The following is a 24,592-nucleotide window of genomic DNA, read 5'->3' on the forward strand; positions in this document are numbered from 1 at the left end:
AGCAAGCGTTTGGCTTCTTGTTTTCACCAGGTATTATTTCTGTTCATTCCTTTTAAGCAGTGCTTGTTTGTATAAGAATAACAAGAAATCTTTTTCCTCTCTCCTGTTTCAGGCAAGTATTTCCAAATGGGCTTCCTGAAGAATACGCTCTGGTTACTACGTTTCGTGTACGGCGAAATACCAAGAAAGAGCGTTGGTATATATGGCAAGTTTTAAATCAGTATGACACACCTGAGGTTAGAGTCATCTTTGATTTATTTCTTCAAAAAGTTGCTGCTTCTTTTTTCCTCCATGCAATAAGGCACATGTAATAATGGGTGTTTCATTAATGGATTTAACTAAAGTTTATGTGAAATAGACTGCTGTGAAATATTTAATAATTTGTTGTAGGAATGACAGAAATTCAGAAACATCTATTCAGTTTAGACCACAAAATAGCATAAATGCATGTTATGATTTATAGCTGATATGTACTTACCAAGTTACATAGAAGAATGCTTCATAACATAATTCTTGCCCAGTATATGTAATTGAAATACTTTTGTTATATATGGTTTACATATGTGCTTCTTTCTTATAACTTTTAAATAACCACTTGTTTTATTATGTCTTGCTTTCAGATCTCTGTCCTCCTGGATGGTACAAAAAAGGTGGTGGAGTACATGACCAAATCCTCTCAGGGAAATATACTGCACTACACTTTTAAGGGTCGAGAAATTTATCCATTGTTTGATCGGCAGTGGCATAAGCTTGGTATTAGCGTGCAGTCAGGGATCATTTCCCTCTATTTGGATTGTAATTTAATTGAGAGAAAGCAGACTGATGAAAAATTCACCATTGACTTGCAGGGAAGGACACTGATTGCTTCTCGTGCAGCGGATGATAAGCCTGTAGATGTGAGTAGTATGAAAGGACAAACAACTTGAAGTAATGTTTTAGCCATGCTTTAACACAGTTTTAAAGAATCACATAGATAAAATATTCAAACCCAGTCATTATTTTTGATGTGTATTCTTAACTTGAAATCCTTAAGTGTCTTTCTCTAAACATTATTCAATGCTGTAGCATCTGCTAAGACAAAGCTGTTGCCAAAGTAACTGTATAAAACTCAGTCCTGGTTTAAGGAGTCTGCTTTTCTGTATTTCTGGAGAAATTACCACAGATAAATTATTACTGTGTTTAAAGATAAGTTGCAGTACTGATTTTTTGCTTTCATTTTTAGTAAGGTTTATTTATAGGTTTGTACCAGTTGTCTGTTACACTTTTTCTGTCTTTGATAAAGGGGAGACCCAAAATAATTAAGGATTACCTTTGTATTGAGGTCTTCTAGAGTAATTCAGCAATGTAGAAATAGGGGCACATTGTTCACAGTTGTCTCTCCCTTATCCAGAAGGGAGAGATTAGGAAGTGGCCAGAGATGTGTTTCCTGTAGTCTACAGTGCAAGAATTACCCTAAGAAACCCCATAATATTCTGGACTATTTTCTGTCCCAGGGATGCTTTCTTCTGTTTCCTCATGCAGGAAGGAAAGTAATTTGAAAGCAAGTAATTTTAAAGCGTAGCAAGTAATTTGAAATCTTCAAGAAATATCAGTTTGTTTTAAGTACACTGAGATGCAGCTACCAGGTCTGAAGCATCTGCCTTGGAGTTTACAGTGACCATCAGAAAGCTTCCTAGAGGAAAATAGTACATTGTAACTGCAAGCTGACACTGCAGGAGGAATAATTCTTGGGGGACACTAACTACTTTGGCCTGGACTCAGAGCTTCTATTTCATGGAGCCAAGCTCATGCTTTGTTTTGTTTTCTAAGACTTAAGTTCAACGTTATTTGAAATCTGTGTACAGTCTCCTCATTTCCAAATAGTATGCAGGAGAAAGAACAGGGTTTTTTTTTTCTGTTTGCATGGTATGAGCTGGATAATTCTGAGTTGCAGCTGTCAACTGGAATTTCCACGTTTGCAGGAAAACATTATGGGCTTAAAGCTGAAGAAGGCAGCAGAACAGATCCTGTACCAGTGGTCACTTTTCTCAATACCAAGTGCAAGAAGGAGATTAAAAGGATATGAAACTGGTCCAGAAAGAGGCATATGAGGACAAGAATAGCTAGTTGGAGCTTTACTTGCTTCTCATCTCACCAATCCACCCCAAATCTTTGAAACACAAGTTTTACCTACAGAATTTTTGATTTTTGCTCTTCAGGTGATTTAGTGGCAATGTCCAGGCAAAGGTCTGTCCAAAGCAATAGATGTATGTGATAAAGGGTTTATCAAACCTTTACTTTAGTTTCCTGCAGAGGAAACCTACATTCCTGAAAATAAGACTTTCAGAAGATGTCTACAAGGCTAAAATACCTGTATAATACAGCAAACCAATACAGATGGATGCAGCTTTCATGAAAATAAATGAAATCTAAAATGTGATTTACATCAGAGTAATAGACTACCTAATTTTTTCCTTAAATGAGGAGCCATGTAATTGTTTCGGATTTGTCTTCTTCTAGCATTTCAGAAGTATGCAGTGTTTCAAAGAGAAAGTTTACTATGCCAAGATAAGAACAAGTATGCCATAATGCATAATTTTTACACGTCCTATTAATTTCTTTTGTATTTCTTAATAGATTGAACTTCACCACATAGCAGTTTATTGTAATTCTCAACTTGCAACAGCAAATACGTGTTGTGAAATATCTGCAGACTTGGTAAGTTATCTGTTAAAATTCAAATGTTAATATGAATGTAATTGCTTTATTGTTTATCACTAAAGAGTTGTAAAAAAATTTCAATAGAACTGATAGTTTAATTATCTTCTAAAAATGAATTCCATATCTGGAGTCATGGGACATATTTTTTTGCTGACCAAATAAATGGTACAGTGGAACTTCAGCAAAAGGCACTAGGTACTGCTAGTGTTTTTAAAATGCACTTCTTAACATTGATTAATGTCTAATTAGTAACTTAAGAAGCCTTGGAGAGTGGGAAACAAATCACTGTGATGGCTTGAGAATTGTTTCAAACAGAGGCTGTTTCAGTAACAGTTGCATCTTATGAAACTTTACAGATGATGTAAGCAAAGCCCATGAAAGAATCTGCATGACAGTGGAAGAGAGGGAAAATAGGATGGTGCTGAGTTTTCTTTATTTTAATACACTAAAATGGAGGAATGGGTCTCTCATAATTGGCAAGTTACAGTGCTAGGTTGATGGTTGGACTTGATCCTACAGGTCTCTTCCAACCCTTGATGATTCTATGAAATACTTTCTTCTTTAGAATGCATGTGCTGACATGTATATATTGTTTAACACAAGGGAAAACATTTAGTTTAATGGGTTAACTTTTCCCTTTTGTTTTGATAGGTAAGAATCAGTGTAAACTGGAAGACAGTAGAACCATAGTTTGAAGTCAAAGATGTAACTATTTTTCTCAATCTAGCACATTAAAAAAAAAAACAAACCAACAACAAGCCACAAATAGCCTCAAAAATATATTGTGTTAAATTATTGGCCTGCTGGTCATAAGTAATCTGTAAGATGAGGCCCCTCTGAGACAGTGGACAGTGCCATCACCACCAAGGTTGTAGTCAGCAAAAAAATCCAGACCACATAAGACTGCTTGATTACATCCACAAAGAGATAGGGGAAAGTGTGCCTGGATGGGAGAGAGAAATCTGCCCAAGAATAGAGGAGCAGAGGACTGCTTGGTGCTCAGAAGCATGAAAGAAACATGATCTAATTCAGGGGGAAATTTCAATTCTAAACAATGGTTAATAGTTTAAATATATTTCTAAATATATTCTTGATAGTAATGCAGACTTTCTGTTGAATGTATAAGCTTTATGAAAAAGTGGAATGAATGAAATTTCTGTAGGTTCCACTTGGTTCTTGGGAATACAATTTATTGAGCCATTATGGCACAATAGCAAAAAAAAAAGCAAGAACAAAACAAACTCTAATTATATATGAACACAAAAAGCTCAGCAATAGTCTTTATTACTAACACTTAAATATTCATTCATCTATGCAGCTAAAAGCCCCAGTTTCATTTGTATATCTTATGTTTAAGATGTAAGAAATGGTGGACTACTTGTTAATGATTTTCATATTAAAACTAGCATTACATTTTCTGTTTTATTTTTTCACAACTTCCTTACCCATTGTAACAGCTACATTTTCAGTAATTTGAGGGAAGGAATTTATACCTGGATGCAAATTTCTATGTTAGAGCAGTAAATCCTGTGGGAATTTCTCTGACAGAAGGCTTGAAAAAAAGCAAGAAACCTCCTTACATCTTTATGAGACTTACTGAATTTACTGAATTTTAGCAAGTTCTATTGGTTTGTCCTGTAGAGTTTCTTCAGTTTGGCTCAGTTCTCAGGAGTCACAGACAGGTAAATCTTGGCTTCGGGGCTTTTTTGTTTGTTTCCAAACTATGTATGCCAGAAGTATTTAACTTAAAAAAAAAAAAATTCCATTAGCATTCACTTTTATATTTTGTACTTAGGGGCAGAGGAGAGGACAGGATGAAACTGAGAAGTACTATCTCTTTTTGCTCCTCATGGACATTTTCTGGTCCACTGCTTCTAATTTTGGGAGACTTTATTCCTCTGTTCTTCTGTCTTTTGGAAGAAAGAAGTCATATCAGTTTTAACTGGCATCTATTTTAGAACAGAAGGATCTCAGTATCTAAAATTCTTCCTTTTACAGCTTTTTTCTCTGTTTGGAAATTGTTGTCACTTTCCATGTATGGTTTGTACAGTAATATTAAAACAGAAGATAATTTAAAACTAGTGATTGGATGGTGTTTTCCTGTTAACCAAAGTGGACCAAAAACCAGGAAATCTTTTTGTTTTAGTGCCCACATGAGGAGAGGTTACTTGAGGCTACGACTTCATCACCAGTGACTGTTCATGCCAGCAAAATATACACACTTCCAGGGATGCAGCAAGAATCTACACAGAGATGCTACTGCTTTCCAAATAAAGTATAAAGTTTCCTTGTTGCTTTTTAATGCATCATGCTGTTTAATCCTGTTAGATATAAAAAGAGTTGGGATTTTCTTTTGCAGTCATGCAAAAATCCTGCTGGTTTGTAGTATTGTAACATACATTCTATTTCCCAGTTAAGAAACAGTACATTTTGGATTTAGTTAATGTAAAGTTAGAGGTGTCAGCAAGGTTTAATTGTCTGAATATGCACCCAAAAAATACCATGGTAAAACTGAGAATTATATTTAGGCATTATATTTAGTATAAATGTTTTTACATGAGAATTAATTAAATTCTACATAATGTTTGTTTTCTTTTAATATTTCTCCTGGGTGTTGCACGGTATTTATTGAGTCATTTGCTTTGTTAGGCATTTGTGACAAAGACAGGAAGCCTAACCAAATATATTTTAGATGTGCTTTGTTGACTTTTTAAATTTCTTTTAAAATCAGGGAGAAGCAGGATTGCCGGGAGTAGCTGGTTTGCCAGGCCAGAAGGGAGAGAAAGGTGAAAAGGTAAAATATCACTTGAATTCTCCCTTTCAAGCCTTGTCACTGGCTTACTTTTCTTAAATAAGAATTATATGGATTCTGTTATTCCTTAAAGGAATGTGGCTGAACACAGGTTAGATCCTTTATCAGTCGGTGTCTGGCTGTGCATGTGAGTTCCCAGCCAGGCATCTTACAGCTGCATCACTTTGGGGTCACCTCATCAGCTCTATGGAGCACTGTTTACCTGTTTGGGAAGCACATACCTCCCCAGCCCTGTCACCATGCTCTATACAGAAGGTATGTGTATATTCTGAGAAGAATTTTTCCATATCATGTATGTACATCACTGCTGATGGGCAGAAACCCGTGTGATGGAATAATCCTTGCAATCATCCCTCCTTGTAGGAGGGTGTGGAATATGACCTCAGTATATTCTTTGACAACACTCGTACCTGAAACTGTTAATTGTGAAGAGAGAAGAATCTGACATTGGCAAGTCCCTAGGACAGGCCAGTTGGTCCTTTCCTTGGGCCTCTTCTGAATTCTCCTGTAAGGCTTACCATGATATTTTTATGCTCTCTAGCTTGGAATTTCCTAATAATATTGGTCAAGATATCAGATGTTTTCCCTTCACACTCCATTCCTTAAATTTTGCTGGAGACTGTTGAATAGGATGATGCATGTCTGGGAATGTGTTTTCCATGTGCTATTAGAGGGGACAAATTGAATAAAGTATTGTAAATCTGCCACAAAGACAGTGAGATAGGAATAGAGTTCAGGGAATTCAGTGTGAGAGGAAGATGCCTAGAATGTCTTAATCCAGAGGTTAGGATGGAGGTATCCTAACCCAACATTCTACCTTGCAGCACACCATTTAATGCATGATCTCAAGTATTTTGTGAAGACATTCAGGGCTTTTCCTACCACTGTAGTGTCTGGCTGAAAAGGGCCTATCTACACAGTTGAAATTAAGAACATTCCCTGATAGTACACTGCCCCCCACAACTCCTCTCTTCCAGTATGCATTTCACTTTTGACACAAGCTGTATTCCTAGGTGAAAAAAAAAGTTCAGTCATGTTAGTTTCTATAGTCCAGATGAACCTAGAGGGACTGCTGTCAGTTTTCTGACTTAATCATGAAGTTTTGATCCTGAGTATATGAAACAATTATCAGTTTTTAGTTTCAGCCTATGCCACCAGCATAGGGAGTTTCCTAGCATTTATTTGGGAAACTGCTCTTCTGCTCCTGACCTGATCCATATAGACCATTATTGCTACTAAGCTGGGAAAGCAGACTTCACAAGTCTGATTTTTTTATCATTTAATCTCCCAGTCAATGAGCAGTATTTACCATGCTAAGCATAGCACCTCTAAACAAAGCATGTGGGTGCCTATGGTCACTACTGGTTCTGTTCTCCCAGTTGTTTTACAAAGAGAACCTCATTGCATGGATTCTCTCTGTGTGGAACTAAGAGTCAGTGAACCCCACTGCACCCAGCAGTTTAACCTAAAGATAGTGTATTGACATTTATGAATGTCCTTTCACAGAATTGAATGAATCAGCAGGTTAAAGTCAGGGGTAGTCCATTAAGCAGGTAGAAAGCTGCTTAATTTGAACTTTTCTTATAATTGACCGGTACTTGTTACTTCCTAACTTTACAGTGGGTAGGTTTTTTTTTCTTTTTTGGGGGGAAGGGAAACAGAGGCTGGATGGAAAGCACAGTAGAGCACAGATCACTGACTGTGATCAGGATTGGCTCACTGACCTTTGGGAGCAAACAAATCTTGTGTTAAATAGTGCCTGCCGTGATGGAGCTGAAAGCAGCATTCTCTGAGATTTTAATGCCATTTTCCTCATTGACTCAGCATTTACGCAAGATTTGAGTAACGCTCATTCTCAATGACGGCCTTGTTGCATCAATAATTAGACCTGAAGAGGCAGAAAGGCTCCAGAACATTCCAGACATGTAGGATACATGATTTATTGTCAGATTATGTAAAGCAAACTAACAGACTCTGGCTGAGTGTCTTGTAATATATTACGCACAAAATAGGCAGCTTCTTGATAACTTTGCTGGCCAGTAATGAAAAAACAGGTCTTCTCTAAGTTGTGTGTGGCTCCTGGGCACATGTTTCCCCCTTTGCTTGTGCTCAGCTTCTCATTTTATTGTTTCTTTTGCTTCTAACTCATATTACTATAGGCATCCAACTAACTGTCCTTGAATGTCCTTGCCATTGCAGCGTCAAAGTGAAAACATTAATTTTTTCAACCTTCTTTCATGAGAAATTTCTAATTCTGTTGATATTACCTCATTTTCAGCACAACAGTTGTTATCCTTCTATTTTATTTTATCTCATTCCAATTTCCCATTCACTTTAATTAATTGTATGATTGAATTTACATATTTTTGTTGCTATGGGATTGACAAGGAAGTCTCTACCTACACAGATTATTAGGCTATATTCAAGCCCCTCAAATTTGTCCTTCTCTTCAGTCTAACATCATTGTTCCCTAAGATCAGACTGTTCAGGAAAATCTAAGCTATCACCTCTAAAAACTATGATGGCTTATAAGCCATTTTAGGCACTTTTTAATTTAATTATTATCCTGTGTCTATTTCATTCCTCTTGGCTCATCTTAGTACCACTGAGTGCCTCTGATCTGAACCAAAATGCAAAGTATATTGCAGGCCCAAAGGGCTGCAGTGCCATATTTTCACTGGAACAAGCATTCATGCAAATATTGATTTATCTCTGGCAAACTGTGAATCTGAATGCACAGGAGCATCACTGATCAAAATTATGCTATTTGTGTGAATGACCTTTCTGTTTGTATACCTGGCCTTCCATTATGACTTCATGGGGACAATTCTTCACTCAAAACTATTATCTCCAATACATCAGACATTAAAGTTGTTTTGCTCTGCAGGATATTTTTGCTAGGAGGTCAGCTTCTGCAGTATGGAACTACTTCCTGTTCTTTAACTTCTCAATAATTAAAACTGAAAAAATTGCTGGGACCAACTCTGTTTGCTACTTAACTAGGTGTACAATTTGAATTATCCCTAAATAATAAGCTGTATTATTCTCATGGCAGCTTGATTCTTAGTACAGTGTATTTCACAAGATGCAAGTGGACACAAGTCAGGTGGAAGTTTCCTGTGATTTTAACACATTTTGGTATCTTCTGTGGAGTTGGGTTTTCTCTTCTGCTGATCTGAGTGAGATATTTTCTGTGTTTTCTATTTGGTTGCAATTTGTATTACTTAAGCATTGTATTTAGCTATTCAGAATCCTACAAGCATATTTCTTGTTAGCAAATGTCTTTTATTAATGTTGTAAAGGTCCAGTTTTGTCCTCAATATGTAGAAATTCTTCAGAATTACAGAATATGAATAACTGTAATTGGAATTCTTACATATATGCTAAATATATAAATATATTTTCTCTCTCAGAGACTAAAAAACTAACTGTTTTCTACTTTTATTTCTTTTAAGCAGACGTAGTGCCCATGAAATATTTTAAATTGGGATCTAAACAGATATAAATATTTTGATGTAACATTAAACCAATCCTGGCTCTGTTAATAGGTCATTGGTTAATTCTCTAAGTGAAGTAGGCAGAGGCAGAATGCTTTCAAATATTAAAATGATTGTTGATACACACCATGGAGAAATTTATTGCTATTCAACTTCATTAATTTATATTTTACTTAAGTAAAAAGACACTTAAAAGACTATTTTAGGTTTGCTAGAGGTTTGCAATATATTATCGCAGTAGGAAAATATTTGTAATGTGTAAAAAGATCTTCTGGAGAACAAGTGAAGTGTCTGAACTGTTCTTTCTGTCTATTTTCCTTGCTAGCCTGTCTTTCCTGCTACTCTGACTTCCCTCTTAAAATCCAGTTGACTTGATTCCACCTAAAGCATATCTATTGCACTATGCAGCCCTGAGAATGGTTCCTTTCTGGCCCAGTCTTTGTTGCTGGGGTTATTGATAGGGACCTAGAAGCTGGAATTCAAGAAAAAGAAGAAAAATGAGCAAGATATGGCTGCCTGTCAGTTATGAAAAAGTCAGGAATTTCCAGTATACTTTGTAGAATAAAATCTTACAGTGAGCAGAAGGAAACACTTCATGTTTACCCACCTAAGAATTGATGGATAGTCCGACTTACATTTTACTACTTTAACGTCCAAGTTATCAAATTTAAAAGGGAAAATATCATTAGCAACACAACAATTTTTCCTTATAAAAAAATCTGAAATGTGGCTTGTTTTCCTTGTTACCATATTTGCCATTCCAGCATCCATCTCAGTCCTGAGTTTAAATCTTCCTGAGGAGTGGAGATAGTAGCAGCAAGTCCTCATCACTCTGAGGTGCTCAGAGGTGTGAGGGAATGTCACACTTCCCCAGTGGGGCCATTCCAGAGCAGAAACAGGAGCAGGGGAGCCAGCAGTCACTGGCACTGGTGTAGGAGTTAAACCAGTGACACCCAGCTCAGGCCTTGGTGAGACAGAGCTCCTGCACTGATGGGACAAAACACAGCTGGGGGCTTCTGCTAGGAGTAACAGGGATGATAGTTCCTCATCTATATACTCCCTGCTGCTCCCACACTACCAGGGAAATCCTGCAGCAATGCTGCCTTTGGGATGAGTTTTCTTTCTCCTAACATATTCTCTAAATGTTAATTCATTTTTTTCTTTTTTCTATCAAGGGAAAATTAGGCTGGATATTAGGAAAAATTTTTCACAGAAAGAGTGATAAAAGTGCTGGAATGGTCTGCCCGGGGAGGTGGTAGAGTCACCATCCCGGGATGTGTTTAAAAAAAAGATTGGATGTGGCACTCAGTGCCATGGTCTAGCTGAGGTGTTAGGGCATGAGTTGGACTCGATGATCTTGAAGGTCTCTTCCAAACTAGTTATTCTGTGAATTCTGTAACAGACACCTCTTTTATTCCTTCTTCTTCTTTTTTTTTTTTTTTAACCTGGATATTTCTGGTGATGTTGTGTCCTGGTTTTAGTTGGGACAGAGTTCATTTTATTCACAATAGCCACTATAGGGCTCTGCTTTGGATTTGTGCTGGAAACAGAGTTGGATAACACAAGGATGTTTTCATTATTGCCAAGCAGAGATTGCACAGTGTCAAGGCCTTTTCTGACCCCACCCCATCAGTGAGGAGGCTGTGGGTGCACAAAGAGTAAGAAGGGACATGGCCAGGACAGATGACCCCAACTCCCCGAGGGATATTCCATACCCTAAACATGTTGCCATGCTCAGTATATAAAGTAGTATATAAAGCAGAGGGAAGAAGGAGGAAGCAAGGGGACATCTGGCGTGACGCTGTTTGTCTTCCCAAGTCACCATCATATGAGATGGAGCCCTGCTTTCCTGGGGGTGGCTGAATACCTGCTCACCCATGAGAAGCTCAGTTGAAAAAAGTTTTCATTGTCACCCTTAGTAAATCCTGACAATAGACTTACAGCTCATGGCTCTTCCTTTAGCTCGTTACACTGTGTGTGTAACATAACATATAAATCCCAGCCTTGCCCTACTACTGTTCACCACCTTACAAAGTTGTTTTCCTGGTAACTTATCCTTCACTTTTGTGAAGGACTTTAAGGCCTGCAAATGGAAAAGAATTCCATTAAGAAAAAAATAAAAATATTAAATATTCATTTCCTATATTTTTTTGTTTTAGTCTGCAATATTGTTTGTATGAATACTATTAGATCCCTATAGTATCTGATATTTATATTCATAAAGGCATGAAAAACCACCACCTTTCAGCCTGTGGTTATTAAAATCACAACTAGAAGGTAGAAGCATAACTTGCAGACCTAATTTGCAGTGGAAAATAATTGTCTTCAAGATGTGGAGCCTGTCTGCAGTTAGTGGAACAGAAGTGTAAACATACCTTGGTTAATTGGCTAGTAAGTCATACAAGCTAAAGGCTTCCTGGCATGTAGCAGGCTGTGTAATTTTAGACTACACAGTGTATAAAAATACACTGCTGAAGGTAACAAACTGGTACTGGTCTATTGAAATACTGGCAAGTGGCAGAAGGGAACAGAGGATGCATAGATAACAGAGTCACTCTGTGGGTGATTAGATTAGGTAACCTTTACCTCTCATGGTGCCAGTGGATTCATGCTATTCACACATGCAGGATTTTGGTCTATTTTTGAGACAGAGCTGTTTAATATCTTTATCCTTGTCTGGGTGAGGGGATTGAGTGCGTGCTCACTAAGAGCAAGTCCCTGTGAGGAGCTGGGGGTATTTAGGTTGGAGAAAAGAAGTCACAGGGGTGACCTTATTGTTCTCTGCAAATGCCTGAAAGGAAGTTGTAGGCAGGTAGGGGTCAACCAGGCAGCTGATGACAGCAAAAGAAGAAACGGCCTCAAGCTGTTTGGCAGGAGGTTCAAGTTGGACATCAAGAAGAATTTCTTAATTTAAAAGGTGGTCAGTCCTTGGAATGAGTTGCCCAGGGAAGTGGTAGAGTCACTCTCCTTGGAGGCATTCAAGAAGCAATTGGACTTGGCACTCTGTACTATGGTCTCATTGACATGGTGGTGTTCAGTCAAAGGTTGGACCTGATGATCTTGGAGGAGTTTTTTAACCTTTATGATTCTGATACATCTCTTTGTGTACTTCTGGCCAATCTTACTGCTCCTTTCTCTACATCAGAAAGGTTAATATCTTCATTTCAGACCAGAGTTATGATGTTATTCTTACTGGAGAATGTTCTTTCTTCGGTAGAAGTAGGCACACCTAATGTTTTGGGGTGTTTTGTTTTTAAATGAACACTATATTATTTCAGTGATTTTGTTGTATTCCTCTGGCATCCAAATTATTTTTATTTTAATTTTTTTAAACTTTATATTATTTAGCAAGATTTCTGGGTTTAATGTTTTGTTATGTCATTTTTAAGACTTATGGTCCAGTTTACAGCTGCTGGAATCTTCCATAACTCTCCTGATCAGTCATCTGTCACTCAAAACTAAAATTTTCTTATAGATTGCTTAAGGTTTGGGGTTTTGTTTCTCTGAGGAAATTAAAGGGAGTGAGAGGGGGATTTAAATTTTGTATTTCACAAATATTGCAGGCACATGACTTTATACAAATCTGTATTACATACTGAGCTTTCTCAATTTAGAACTGAAAATGGACCCTCTTGGTTTCAGTCTTCTGAATGCAATGAATTCCTTTAAAATTGGTGGACTTGCTCTTATGGAAATGTGCATGTGCGGGTATTTGTCTGATGAAGGACTTAATTTATGTTATAGGTGTTTAAAATTCATTTATTTTGATGATTTTAGTGTTACATGTAAGGCATCCTCCTCCACAGTGGTTGCGTTACTAAAAAATGGGATAGAAGAGGCTTTTTATTGAGTCTGATATGACCTGAGTAGTTGTTGTTAACCTCAGAAGTCTGTAGAGCTTCTAATTGAGCAATTTGTTTCATAGGGTGAGATGGGTGTGAAAGGACCAGACGGTGTCGCAGGCCTGCCTGGTGAAAAGGTATGTTTGTGTTTGTTGATGTGTGATTTAACTCATGGGAAAGTGTTCATTATGTCAGTGGCTTCTCTGTAATTGTGTACAGAAATGGGAGGATAGAACATCTCTGTTAGAACATTGTCTTACCTGCGCTTCCTGGTTTTGGTAGCACACTGAAAAAGCTGTTCACATCAATAATGTTCGCTGATGTGCATGTTTGTTGGGATTTTTTTTGCAAGAAGTGGGGGTTATATACGGAGCTAAAGGAAGCTGCTTGTTCCACTTGCCCACTTTGTGGTCTGCAAGCTTAGGTAAGAACTCTTGTGTGCTCAACTGTCTGCTTGGTAGAGCTTGAGATAAACACCACTGACTTCTTGATCAAAGATTTGGAATAGCCATGGCTAAGAAGGCATGCTAGCCTACTGGTGTATTCAAGCATAAGTTTCACTTCATTTCACAGTGTTAGCGTGCAAAATAAGACAGCTGTATGCACTCACTGGGTTCGGTGCTACTTACCTGTATTAGAGGAAGTCTGTAAGTCTAATATCTAGCATCTTAATATAGGTAGAGGCAGCCCTCATAATACTGAGGAAACAGCTTGTTGCTGTCAGGCTTAAAATCTGTGGGTTTACAGTAAAAAATTATGAAATCGTCTTATTTTTACTTACTATTTCTGTCTCAAATTTTGGGTTTTTTTTAAACCTGGAGGTAGATGTATATAAGCAAAGTTAAGAGGAAAAATGAAGGTGTTTGGTGCTGATGTTAAGTTATATTGGTAGAAAAATGGAGAGCAGGCTGCAAAGATGTTCAAAGGAATTTGCAACATTGAAGACCTGAATTGTCAAGTGGTATGTAAGACTCAGAGAAAGCAATGGACAGGTGATGCAGATGAAGAGGAAAACAAAGGAAGCATTGTGCATTTCATGCCAGACTCGACTAGCTATTACTATTCAGGAAAGTGATCTTGGAATTACAGATCAAGGAAGAACATGGACACTGTTTACCACTAGTCAAATAAACAAACAATCTTTGGGAATTACTAGGAAGAGAATAGGAAACAAAGCAAAAGCATTTTAATGTCACCATTTTTAATGAATGTCTGTATTATGCTGCGACTTGAATGATGTATACAGTTCTGGTTCTAACATCTCAGCGTGAATCTAATAATACCAGAAAAGATTCAGAGGTGTCAAGAGTGATCAAGAGCACTAGATATCCTCCAATTAAAGTGTGACAATGTGGACTTCATTCTGAAAAAGGCACAATTAAGAAAAAACATGTCATGTTCTGTTCTCTGTACAGTCCTGAATGGAGCAGAAGAGATTAATAGGGATTTATTTATTTATTTTATTCTTCAGTGTGTGATATAGAGCATCAAACCTACCTGATAGCAGGTTCAGAAAGTATAGAATAGGCTCATTCTTCCTGTAACAATATTACAGTTTGAGCACTGCCACATAACCTGAAAAGTCTGAAAATGTATTAGAAAATTAATGGACTAAAATTCCATGGAGTGTGTAATTCTGCTTGTACTTCAAGAGGCTGGAATCTGGGAAGGCCACAGGAGAGGTCTTTATGGCTGGCCTATTGTTATATTTTTCTGTAGATATCTGTTGTAGCCATGACTGTAGTCCTGTAATTGACTGGAGAAACCTTTGTTTTGATCCAAATAGACAGTGTTTTACTTTACTGTGCTCCTAGATGTGAATTAATGGAAAGAGTTATTGTAAAGCATTGTGGATTGAGACTGATCTAGAATGAAGCTGTGTTTTCACTTGGCTCTTTCTGTAGCTCCTACTCTGATGTTATCTTGTTTTAAACTTACCAGGCTACATTGCTTTTCCAGTCCAAGTTATTATTATTACAGTTGCCATGGTTAATATTGTTTGGGTTTTTTTGCTAAGCGCCTTGCAAATTCATTGTCAGGCCAAATCCCAAAGCTCCTGTTAGTTTACATGAAGCTCAACAGTCAGATCTTATTTAATATCCAGAAATTGTACTTTTTCTGAATGTTACAACTCTTTTAATTTCAGCCTATGTAAAATACCATTGCTGCAAATTAAAAATGAAATACCATGAAATATAAAGCTGTCAAAGCTTAAAACCTCAGAAATAAAAAAATAAGAAAACAAATAAGAAAAAAAAAAGAAAGCCAAGTATTTTGTACATGCATAGCTAGATGAAGAAACAGATCCAACTATCCAGCTTGCCAGAGTGGTCATGTCTGTGTGGAGTAGTGCAGTGCTGTGTGCATTTCTGGTGCTAGAATTAATGGTTTTCTCATCTTGTGAAAGGTGTTAATGTGTTCTCTCCCAGGTGATGCATCAAGAACTATATACATTTGTAGAATCTTTTATTTTTGTGCTCCCTTAAGTGTGGGGTTCTGGATGCTAACATTGTACATAGAGTTAAAGATAATGAAGTGGAGGAGCAGCACCAAACCTGTCTGAGTTGAAGAAACATTTGGACAACACCCTCAGGCACAAGATGGGATTCTTGGGGTGTTTTGTCCAGGGCCAGGAACCAGACTTAAAGATTCTGAAGAGTCTCTTGCAACTCAACATATTCTATGATAAAAATACTTTGCAAAGGCATCTCCTGCATTTCAGGATGTTGAGGTGCAGACCGTTCAATGCTGGGAGAGCATTCTCAGGAGTTACCGCTGTTTGTGTGTCCTCTTAAAGCCTTCAGCACATGTTATGTATTGTTGGAGATGTTAAATTTCTTAGGGTGGCTTTTCTTGTGTTTTTGCACTGTGTATTTCTGAGCTTTGTGCAGAAGGGAAAAGAAATTATACTTTTAAAAAAAATTAACTGAAGTCTGAGGCTTCAAAGAACAGAGGCACTCTTGATAATACTCCCAAAACCTATCCACTGCAGTACTCCTTTGTTTATACTTTATTCCCTGGGAAAAGGTTCAAAGAATAAATAAGCAATAGATTTTACACATGTTATTATGCACAGGAAACAATATCAATTCATTTGACCTATTTTAGATGTTTGCCTTAGAATGAGATAAACTTGGCTGTTGGAAATCCTGTTTCTTTAGATTGATTATCTCAAATATACCTGATGTAGTGAAAAGCTAAACTTAGAATAGTACTATGCAATGGACTTTATTACTTGAGAGAATCTTAACAGGAGAATCTCCCAGTACAGTGCTTTGATGCTCATATATTCAGTTTTCAGGATGTGGGTAAATTATGAGACCTCTGTGAGTCTTCATATATGGCCTTGACTTTCAAGGATCTTAAGTGTGAAAGTTGTTCAGTCTGTCTTCAAATGTGACACTTTGCCTTCTCTCACTTTCAAGATGTACTGTCACTGACAACATAATTTCCCATTCACCAAATGCTGCAGGGGTTTTGCCACAGTTCTGCTGACTAATAGGTGCAAAAGTAAGTGGTGTAGAATTTTAGGCTCTTGCCAATTAAGAGGTTGGATCTGCTGAAGGCACACAGAGTTTAAGGCTTGATGACTCTAGGGTAACATAAGAATAGCCTTAACAGCCTAAAGAAAACAGGGGAATATTCTGGCCATAATGCAACAGTTTTGTAGATTTTTCTGATGCAGTTCTTGTAAGCTGCCAAAGTAAAAACATGAGGTTTTCATTGACTGGCACACCACAAGATGCCTGTTGTCTCATCTGCCTTTGGGTTAAAAGAAGTCAGTGTCATGGTTCTTTTGAATAATCAGAGAGTCAACAATCTAATGCAGACCCTGTGGAGCCCTACCTCAGGTCCCCTAAGTCACAACACAGTAGATGGTCAGCACCATTATATGTGTGACTGTCTATTTGATGTCCACCTATCTAGTTCCTTCATCCCCACTGTTCTTCAGGAAAATGTCTTAAGGTATTTTTCTTTTAAATAGTAAAACCTACTTGGGGCAACAGGACAAACTCTTGAGATTATCAGAGGAGATAGTTCTGAGGTACTTGTTTATAATTCTAAAATAAGAGGGTAGTAATCTTCCCTTGGAGGGAAATTTGCTTCCTTTGGGCTATCAGAAGAGATGGGATACAGTGGCATGATCGCTTTCCTGCATTTGGGACTGATCTGTAGCTCAGCCTTCTGGGCACACTTCAAGGTATCTGTCAAACCATGATACAAGAACAACAGGAAGTTGTGGTTAATCAGAATCCCTGTGTGTGTGAGACCTTAGGTTCTGTCCTTCTGGCAATGCTCAGCAAAGCTGTAAGAACAGGAGAAAAGTGTTGAAAGAAGCACTGTGTTAGCCTACTTTTTGGTGATTAGCAAGTGAAATTGCCTCTGGATACACTTCTGAAGCCATTTAGTACAACTGGATTTTAGCCAGCATGATGTTTATGGCATGAGAAATTAAATCTGTCCCTGAAGTGGATGTTTGAAGTAACTGGACTGCTTTAAGATATATTATGACAGCCACCTATCTGTTCCAGAAATTAGCAAATCCTGATCTAGCAGTTTGACTCATTATGGCAATAAAAACTGATTGCTCAGCCATTAAGAATGGTCTTCACCTGAAACTGCTGTGTACAGGGTCACATCACTGGCATAACCTGAGCAAGGTCAATACATTGCTATAAAGTATTTTTATTATAAAAAGTTTAATTATTTTCCCAGTGTTCCTGTACTACTGAAATGGAGAGACAACATTCCTGTTGGTGTGACCCACAGGTTTCTCTCTAACTGAAGTCATAACATCATCTTACTTCCATACATGTTGAATGTGTGCAGGTCCTTTCCACAGCACCCACTGGGGGATTGTTACAGACTTCCCTGGCATGTGTTTTGTGTCTGCACAAAGCATATCATGTGATGGATCCTTCCACTACTTACAGGGGGCTTATAAAAAAGAGACAGCTACTTTTTGCATGGGCTGATAATGATAGGACAAGGGGGGATGGTTTTAAACTGAAATATGAGAGGTCTAGATAACATGTCAGGAAGAAATTCTTTACTCAGAGGGTGGTGAGGCACTGGAACAGGTTGCCCAGAGAAGTTGTAAATGCCCCATTCTTGGAAGTGTTTAAGATCAGGTTGCATGGGGTCCTGAACAACCTGGTCTGATGGGTGGCATCCCTGCCCATGGCAGAGGAGTGGGAACTAGATGATTTTCAAGATCTGTTTCAACCCAAGCCTTTCTATGATTCTCTGATCCCTTTATGGTGTACTTCCAGGCTGTCCAAACAGTCTGACAGTGCTTTGAACCATGATTAGAAGATCAAATCCTCAAGCCTTAAAAATGTGTTAGACATTTTCTGAGGATAAGCCAGCCACCAACTGCCTGATCTCAGTATTCTCACAGGGAGCTAATTTTTTTACCTTTCTTCATGAGCTTTTTGTAAACTTGAGCAAGCTGGGTTTAATTTTCCTCTGTATAGTTGAGATTTTTCTTTTTCCTGCACTTCTTGTGTCACTTATCCAAATAAGTCAAGTCCTTTCTTCCTCCTTGCTTCTGGCTCTATAATGCCATGGCAATGAAGCTCCAAATTGAAAGCTCATTTAAACTTTGGATACTAAGTGATGGAGTCCTCTTTGGATTACAGGGTTATTTTTTGCTGGTCTGTGATGCCTTGACAAGTCAAGGTGAATTTCTCAACCATTTTGGCATATGCATTTTAGGGGATGGACAATCTCTGCGTACTTGAGAAGTTTAGCACAAGAATTCCTAGTTCTGTGAGGTAAGCTGCCACCTGTGGCAGGTACTCTGATACAAAGTATTAAGCCTTTTTGGGTGTTGTGGACCTTTTGACTCCCTCCAAGTACCTGAGAGGAGATTGCAGTGAGTGTTGGTTTCTCCTCCCAGGTAGCAAGCGGCAGGATAAGAGGAAATGGCCTCAAGTCACGACAGGGGAAGTTTAGATTGCATATTGGGAAAAGCTTCTTCACCAAAAGGGTCATCAGGCATTGGAACAGGCTGTTTAGGGAAATGGTTTGAGCCAACATCCCTTTAAGTCTTCCAAAAATATGGCTTTTGGTGACATGGTTTAGTGGTGGAGATATCAGTGTTAGATTAATGGTTGTACTCAATCATAGAGGTCTTCTCCAACCTTAAGAATTCTGTGGCTTATGTGTATTACAAGTCCTGCTAGCCAGAAAGGCCTAATGCTTCTGAGAATGTGCTGATGGCAGTAAGGCTCAAAGGACTCAAGCTAAGGAAGGTGAATTACTTACTCTGTTCCTGGCCTTTCCATATTTTTCTAGTTTTTCTGTTATGGAAATATTTTTTTCTTCTTTATCAGTGACTGCATTCTGAAAAATGAAATTGATGTAGGCAGTAAGATAATTCAGAAAATTCAGATTTACTAAATTAAACTGGATTTGTCTATTCCTCTCTATCCAAACCTCTACAGTAATTGCTTTCTCATGATACAGTGATACAATTCATAGTGATGGAGATCATGTATCAGTGTTTCTTAAACTACCTTTTGTGAAATACTTGTGACAACATTCACTTTGAATATTTGACTTTCAAATGGTTTTACTTTATTGGTTTTATTTTTTTTTGCATTGATTTTTTTGCATTCCAGATTATGAACACTATTCCTAAAATATTGAATATTTTGAGTAAGGCTTTTAAGATGACTAGTCTTGCTAGATGTAAACTTGAAGCAGTGAGATATTCAATATGCTGTGCATTTGCTACTACACTCTATAGATCCTCCTGCAGTATATTAATAAAATAGTTTAGACTAAAAAGATGAATCAATGCTTATGTAAATCAAAAAGTGTTTATTTCTACACAACTTAGATTTCTATTCAGAAGATTTACCGAATTAAACTGGATTTGTCCATTCTCCTTTATCCAAACCTCTATAGTACTTCTTTCTTATGATTAATAACATTCACAACATACAATTCATAGTGATGAAGGTCATGTAAAATGGCATGTAAAATGTGATGGAGATCAAAGTCAGACCAGAGAAAAAGTTAAGTGTACATACATTTCAAGAGCTCTACCAACTGTATGAGTGCTATTTGTACTTTGAGTACTGAAAATGAGATTTACATGAAATGAGTTTTACATTAAACTGTTCAGCAGATATCTGTAAAAGAATTAGTCCTTTTTTTCAAGCACACGTATTTGTGATGATGATCCAACAAAATGTACATGAACTCACATATTTTGTGAGCCAGAAGATAATAGTACTGGAATAAATAATGCTGCTTGTAGTATTGTTTTTCTTAATTTAACTGTGTCCTATGGTTATCCGGAAATTCCGCTTTCTCAAGTCCAATATCACTCTGCTGTCTTCCATTTTAACTGACTTGGAAACCAAATACTGATGTTTTCAGTTTTGGTAAATTTGATTATCCTTTTGGAATAGGGTTCTCTTTATATTTGGAACAGGTAAGGAAATAATTAGTAAAAGGCTACTTGAAATCAGACATAGATACCTTTTGTGGTATTAATGATATCGAGACAGCATCCGGAACAGTCCACTTTGCATTGCCTGCTGGGAAGAGCTCTCCTTTCCCTCAGTGGTACCTGAGAAAATGAGTTTGAAAATGGCTGCATTGTAAGGTTATTTTTTTCAGTATAAAACATGGCTTAGAAATGTCTAATTTATACACATTAAGATGTTGAAAAATAGAAAATTACATGCTAATGTAGCATGTGACTTCAAATTTCTTTCAGAGATATTTTTAATACCCATCTCCATACTGAGTTACTACAGGGTCAGGGCTTCAGGGCCAGCTGTGTCATGAGATCCACAACTGGAAACTTGTTAAGTGTACATCCAAATCAAAATGTCATTGTGAACATCCTTGTGACCATTGATCTGTTTTCCCCATTGCTCCAGCTAGACTATGCAAACTCTAGTATTTTCCAGGGCATATTTGGCTTTGCAGAAGTGCCATGGCCTGTTGTGCCAGTTCAGCATTGCTTCTGGACCATTAATCACTCATGTAAATGTACAAATCTGAGGAGACGTTGGTGTTGAGTTTTCAGTAATGCAGTCTTTTCCTTGCAGCTGTCTTGAAAGATCTCTGGACATATTGCCTTCCACATTTCATGTCCTGTACAGATCCTTGACAGGGATCAGGATATTTCCAAAGTAGCTCATCAGCATCTTTGAGAAAATTTCCAAAATGCATGTGGAGCACTGGATAGGTACTGCTTAAAGCCATCTTAATCGGTTTATCTGTCTTTTATTCAGTGCCATCCAATTTATGAGCTGCCATCACTGCTAATCAGTTATATTTCAATATTCTTAGATCATGTATGGACATAAATTGCGTTAGTTATACAACTTCTGAATAAACTTTGTGCTGCTTTGCTCTGGAGTCTCTAACAGAAACAACATAACACAATAGGTAACACAGGAAAAATATTTGACATCAGAAATCTTTTCAAAGTAGGAGAGTTGTGAGCTGTAAGAATGTGGTCCAATTGGAAACTTTACTACCACTAAGTTTAAAGCCTTGATCTTGAGAATTGCTGGTGATGGTAAATCAGGCAGTTGGATACCATCTATTGCAGAACAAATTTTCTACAAGTTTTGTATTATTTTTGTGTTTTCAGTGATATCTTAATGTAAAATTAACCTACATCTGATTTTAAGAGATGGACTCGTATGAAAATAGTAGGTCTCAATAGATTTGTGATGCATACATATGCTTAAAAATAAAATAAATTATCTTACTTCGAAAATACACTTTAGATCAGTGTGATTTCCAGAACTTGTTTCATTGCGTCAGCATGTATGGTTCTTGCCTGCTTTCTCTTGCTCTCTCTCCTTAGCATTACAAGAAAGTGTTTTGAATAGCCTTTGATCATAAATTTGATTCCAGAGAGCTGTCTGCTATGCTGACTTATTTTTGCCTTATTAGGTGATTTTTGCAGTTCATAACTCCAGGAACTGTTGAGCTCCCTGTTTTTTCAGTTCCTAAAGCTAAACGATGGCATTTCAGTTCAGCTCTTGAGAGAGTTCTGTGGAATCAAATTACCTGGCATGCAGTGACACTGCTTGGGTGTTATTTCCATCCTGGAGGGAATGGTGCTGGTGACTGCTGTAGGTGTTGGTGAGCAAAGACTTCATTTTTAAATGCAAAAAATCATTGCTTTTTGGGGGAAAGGAAATATGCTTCAGTCCCATCTGAGGAAAGTTACAGCATTGTCTTCTGTGATCTCATGGGTTCCCTCAAAATCAGATTAGTATGTCTCAGCAGAACAAAAGTACAAATGTGATTTTGGAGCCAGACATTACTTCTTGTGTTGCTTGGCATCAAAGTCGTGGTCTCCTGCAGGCAAGTGACACTGGTGAGATAAGAGTGGGAGGGATATATACTCTCTGGTGCTTGCATTGGAACTGCAATAACCAGCAGAACGTGGCTGCTCGTGGGGCCTGGAGCGCAGCAGCCGCCTTTGTGATGTGAGGTGAAGTGTGGCCAAAGCAACCAAAGGTCACCATTCATTTTCGAAGGGTCTGGGATGCAGGGAGCAAAGCAGAGCATGGCACAGCGCCATGCAGGGCAGGCCTTTGTTAGCCTGTTATGTAATGTGGAAGTAAAACATAATGTGCTTGTTAAATAATGCAGTCATTAAATGCAGCCCTTTGTTGCTTAATCAGAGAGTCATGAATACTCTAGCTGTGAGTCTGCTTGGTTCTGGGGTTCTTAACTGTGTTGGAAAAGCCTCAGTCAGGACCTTACAGATCTTGAAAGGGCAAGGGGTAAGGCTTGAGGATCCTTCTTCAGTTGTTCATAAATTGTATTTATTGGATTCTTTCTGGAAGGTTTCTGTGGCACCTAGCTTTTAGTCTTGTATGGTTTTTTCCCTTCATTTTTGAGGGCTAGAGACTGTAGGTTTTAAAAGTGATATTCTGAACTTTCCACTTCTCATCAGCATGCAGAGCTTTAAGAAAGGTACCCATTATTGCACTGCAAAAGTTGGCAACAGTGTGTTGCAGGAAATGGACTAATTGGGGAGGAAGGAACTTTCTCACTGTACTGCCACATTGTACATCTTGTCTGACACATTTTACTTAGTTTTGTTTGTCTTCTTTTAAGGCACTAGGTATTGAACTTCACAGAATACTAGATTTTTTTGATCTGATGAATCATTAATCTATATTAGGATAATTACGGATAGCTTGTGTTATTGTGTTTCATTTAAATTATATATGAGTGCGTTCTACCTGGATAAAAACTACTGTTGTGACTAGCATATTAGACTTTTTTAAAAAAATTTGTTTCATGCAGTAGAAAGTTTATACCTAGTACAAATTATCCAGAGGTTGTAGATAATACTGTTAGCTGCTGTGACTTGCTAACTCACCTTTGCTCTTTTTTTAGTGGGTGAGTTATATTATTAAAATTTAAATAAATGCAGCTCATATGTGCATTTTTAATGTCAGTGGATATATTTCTTGCCCCCAAGCCCACTAAAATTGTAACATAGGTTTTATATACCAAATTCAATGTTAATTGCTCTTAAAAATTCACAGACACCAAATCGTTGGAAATAAAAACTCCATTTTATTAGTCTAGTAAAATCATTGATAGGTATTGCAAACCAGAATGTATTTTTATTTTTTTAGTTCTCACTGCTAGCCTGTATTTATAAACACCTAAGATCCATACTGTGTGTTTCAAGTCCGAACCGATTAAATCAATGTGACACGCTGAGGCTGGGCCAAGTCTTGTCTAATCAGCAGTCAGCACTGCTGCTCTGGCATGAGGCTCCCAAAAATAGAAACACAAGTCAAACAAGTAAGTGGAAGGGCACTGAAAGAAAAAGTGCTGCTAATTCCACTGTTGACTTTTTGTCTAATGGATTCTTGTTCCCAGGCCACTCTAAGTAAAGAAACTGGCACGGGGTGTGTTCCTGCAGATGGCTCAGCAGTGACACACGTGGCCCAGCTGGGTGACAGGTGTTTGATTTGTCTTTTACAAGTACCTCATGCAAGACAGTTGTTTTTTTTTTAACAGATACTGAGAAGCTAGTCAGCTAATGCTTTTTCTTCAGAACACCCCTTTCACTATGCTCCCTTTCTATTGTGAAAGACAGTTCTTCTGATTGTCCCACATGCATGAAAATAACGTGATATCACTTTGAAATAAGATTCTAAACAGGAAAAATTAATTCATAATTAATTTTGTTTAATAGTTGTAACCTGTTACCCTTACACATAAAAGATGCACAGCGTATTATTTGTAGCTATTGACAATAAGATCTCAAGAAATAATTATTTAGCTGTCCAGCTTGCAGAATGAAAATTCACTTTAAAAGTATGAATGGAAGGAGAGTGCCAGACTTCTGGGCTGTGGCCATTATGCTCTGTGTTAGTGTTTCTTCACATAACATGACAAGGTTTTGGGACTTTCTCAGACTGAGTAGCACAAACCTGGAGTAAAAGATATTCTCTGTCCAGTGGAACATACAGTACTGATAGAGGTGCACCCAAGGCCATGAGGGAAGAGCAAAGTTGGGAAACTATTTAACAGATGGGAATTGTGTACAATGTGTACAATGCTATTCCTTAATGAATTTTTGAAGCTTTGTTGTAAACTGCATTACAGCACACTGCATAATTGGAGAGAGATTGTTTCAGTGGCAAACTGGGGGGGTAGGAGGGGATTGGTTTTGTTTTAATAAGAAGGCATTTGTTAGTCATAAGAACTCTGGTAGCAAAGGCTAC

General features: G+C 37.7%; 1 protein-coding gene across 1 annotated transcript in view; it reads left to right on the plus strand.

Moving 5' to 3' along the window:
- Positions 1 to 24,592, plus strand: part of COL19A1 (collagen type XIX alpha 1 chain) — a 172,030-nt gene that overhangs the window by 28,685 nt on the left and 118,753 nt on the right. Inside the window, exons 4-9 of the mRNA XM_062488567.1 lie at positions 113 to 236; positions 621 to 896; positions 2,617 to 2,697; positions 4,847 to 4,975; positions 5,432 to 5,494; positions 12,935 to 12,988. Of these exons, the coding sequence (XP_062344551.1) occupies positions 113 to 236; positions 621 to 896; positions 2,617 to 2,697; positions 4,847 to 4,975; positions 5,432 to 5,494; positions 12,935 to 12,988 (727 nt within the window). The remainder of the gene's footprint in view (positions 1 to 112; positions 237 to 620; positions 897 to 2,616; positions 2,698 to 4,846; positions 4,976 to 5,431; positions 5,495 to 12,934; positions 12,989 to 24,592) is intronic.

The sequence above is a fragment of the Cinclus cinclus genome, chromosome 3, assembly GCF_963662255.1.
Source record: "Cinclus cinclus chromosome 3, bCinCin1.1, whole genome shotgun sequence".
NCBI classification, from domain to species: domain Eukaryota; kingdom Metazoa; phylum Chordata; class Aves; order Passeriformes; family Cinclidae; genus Cinclus; species Cinclus cinclus.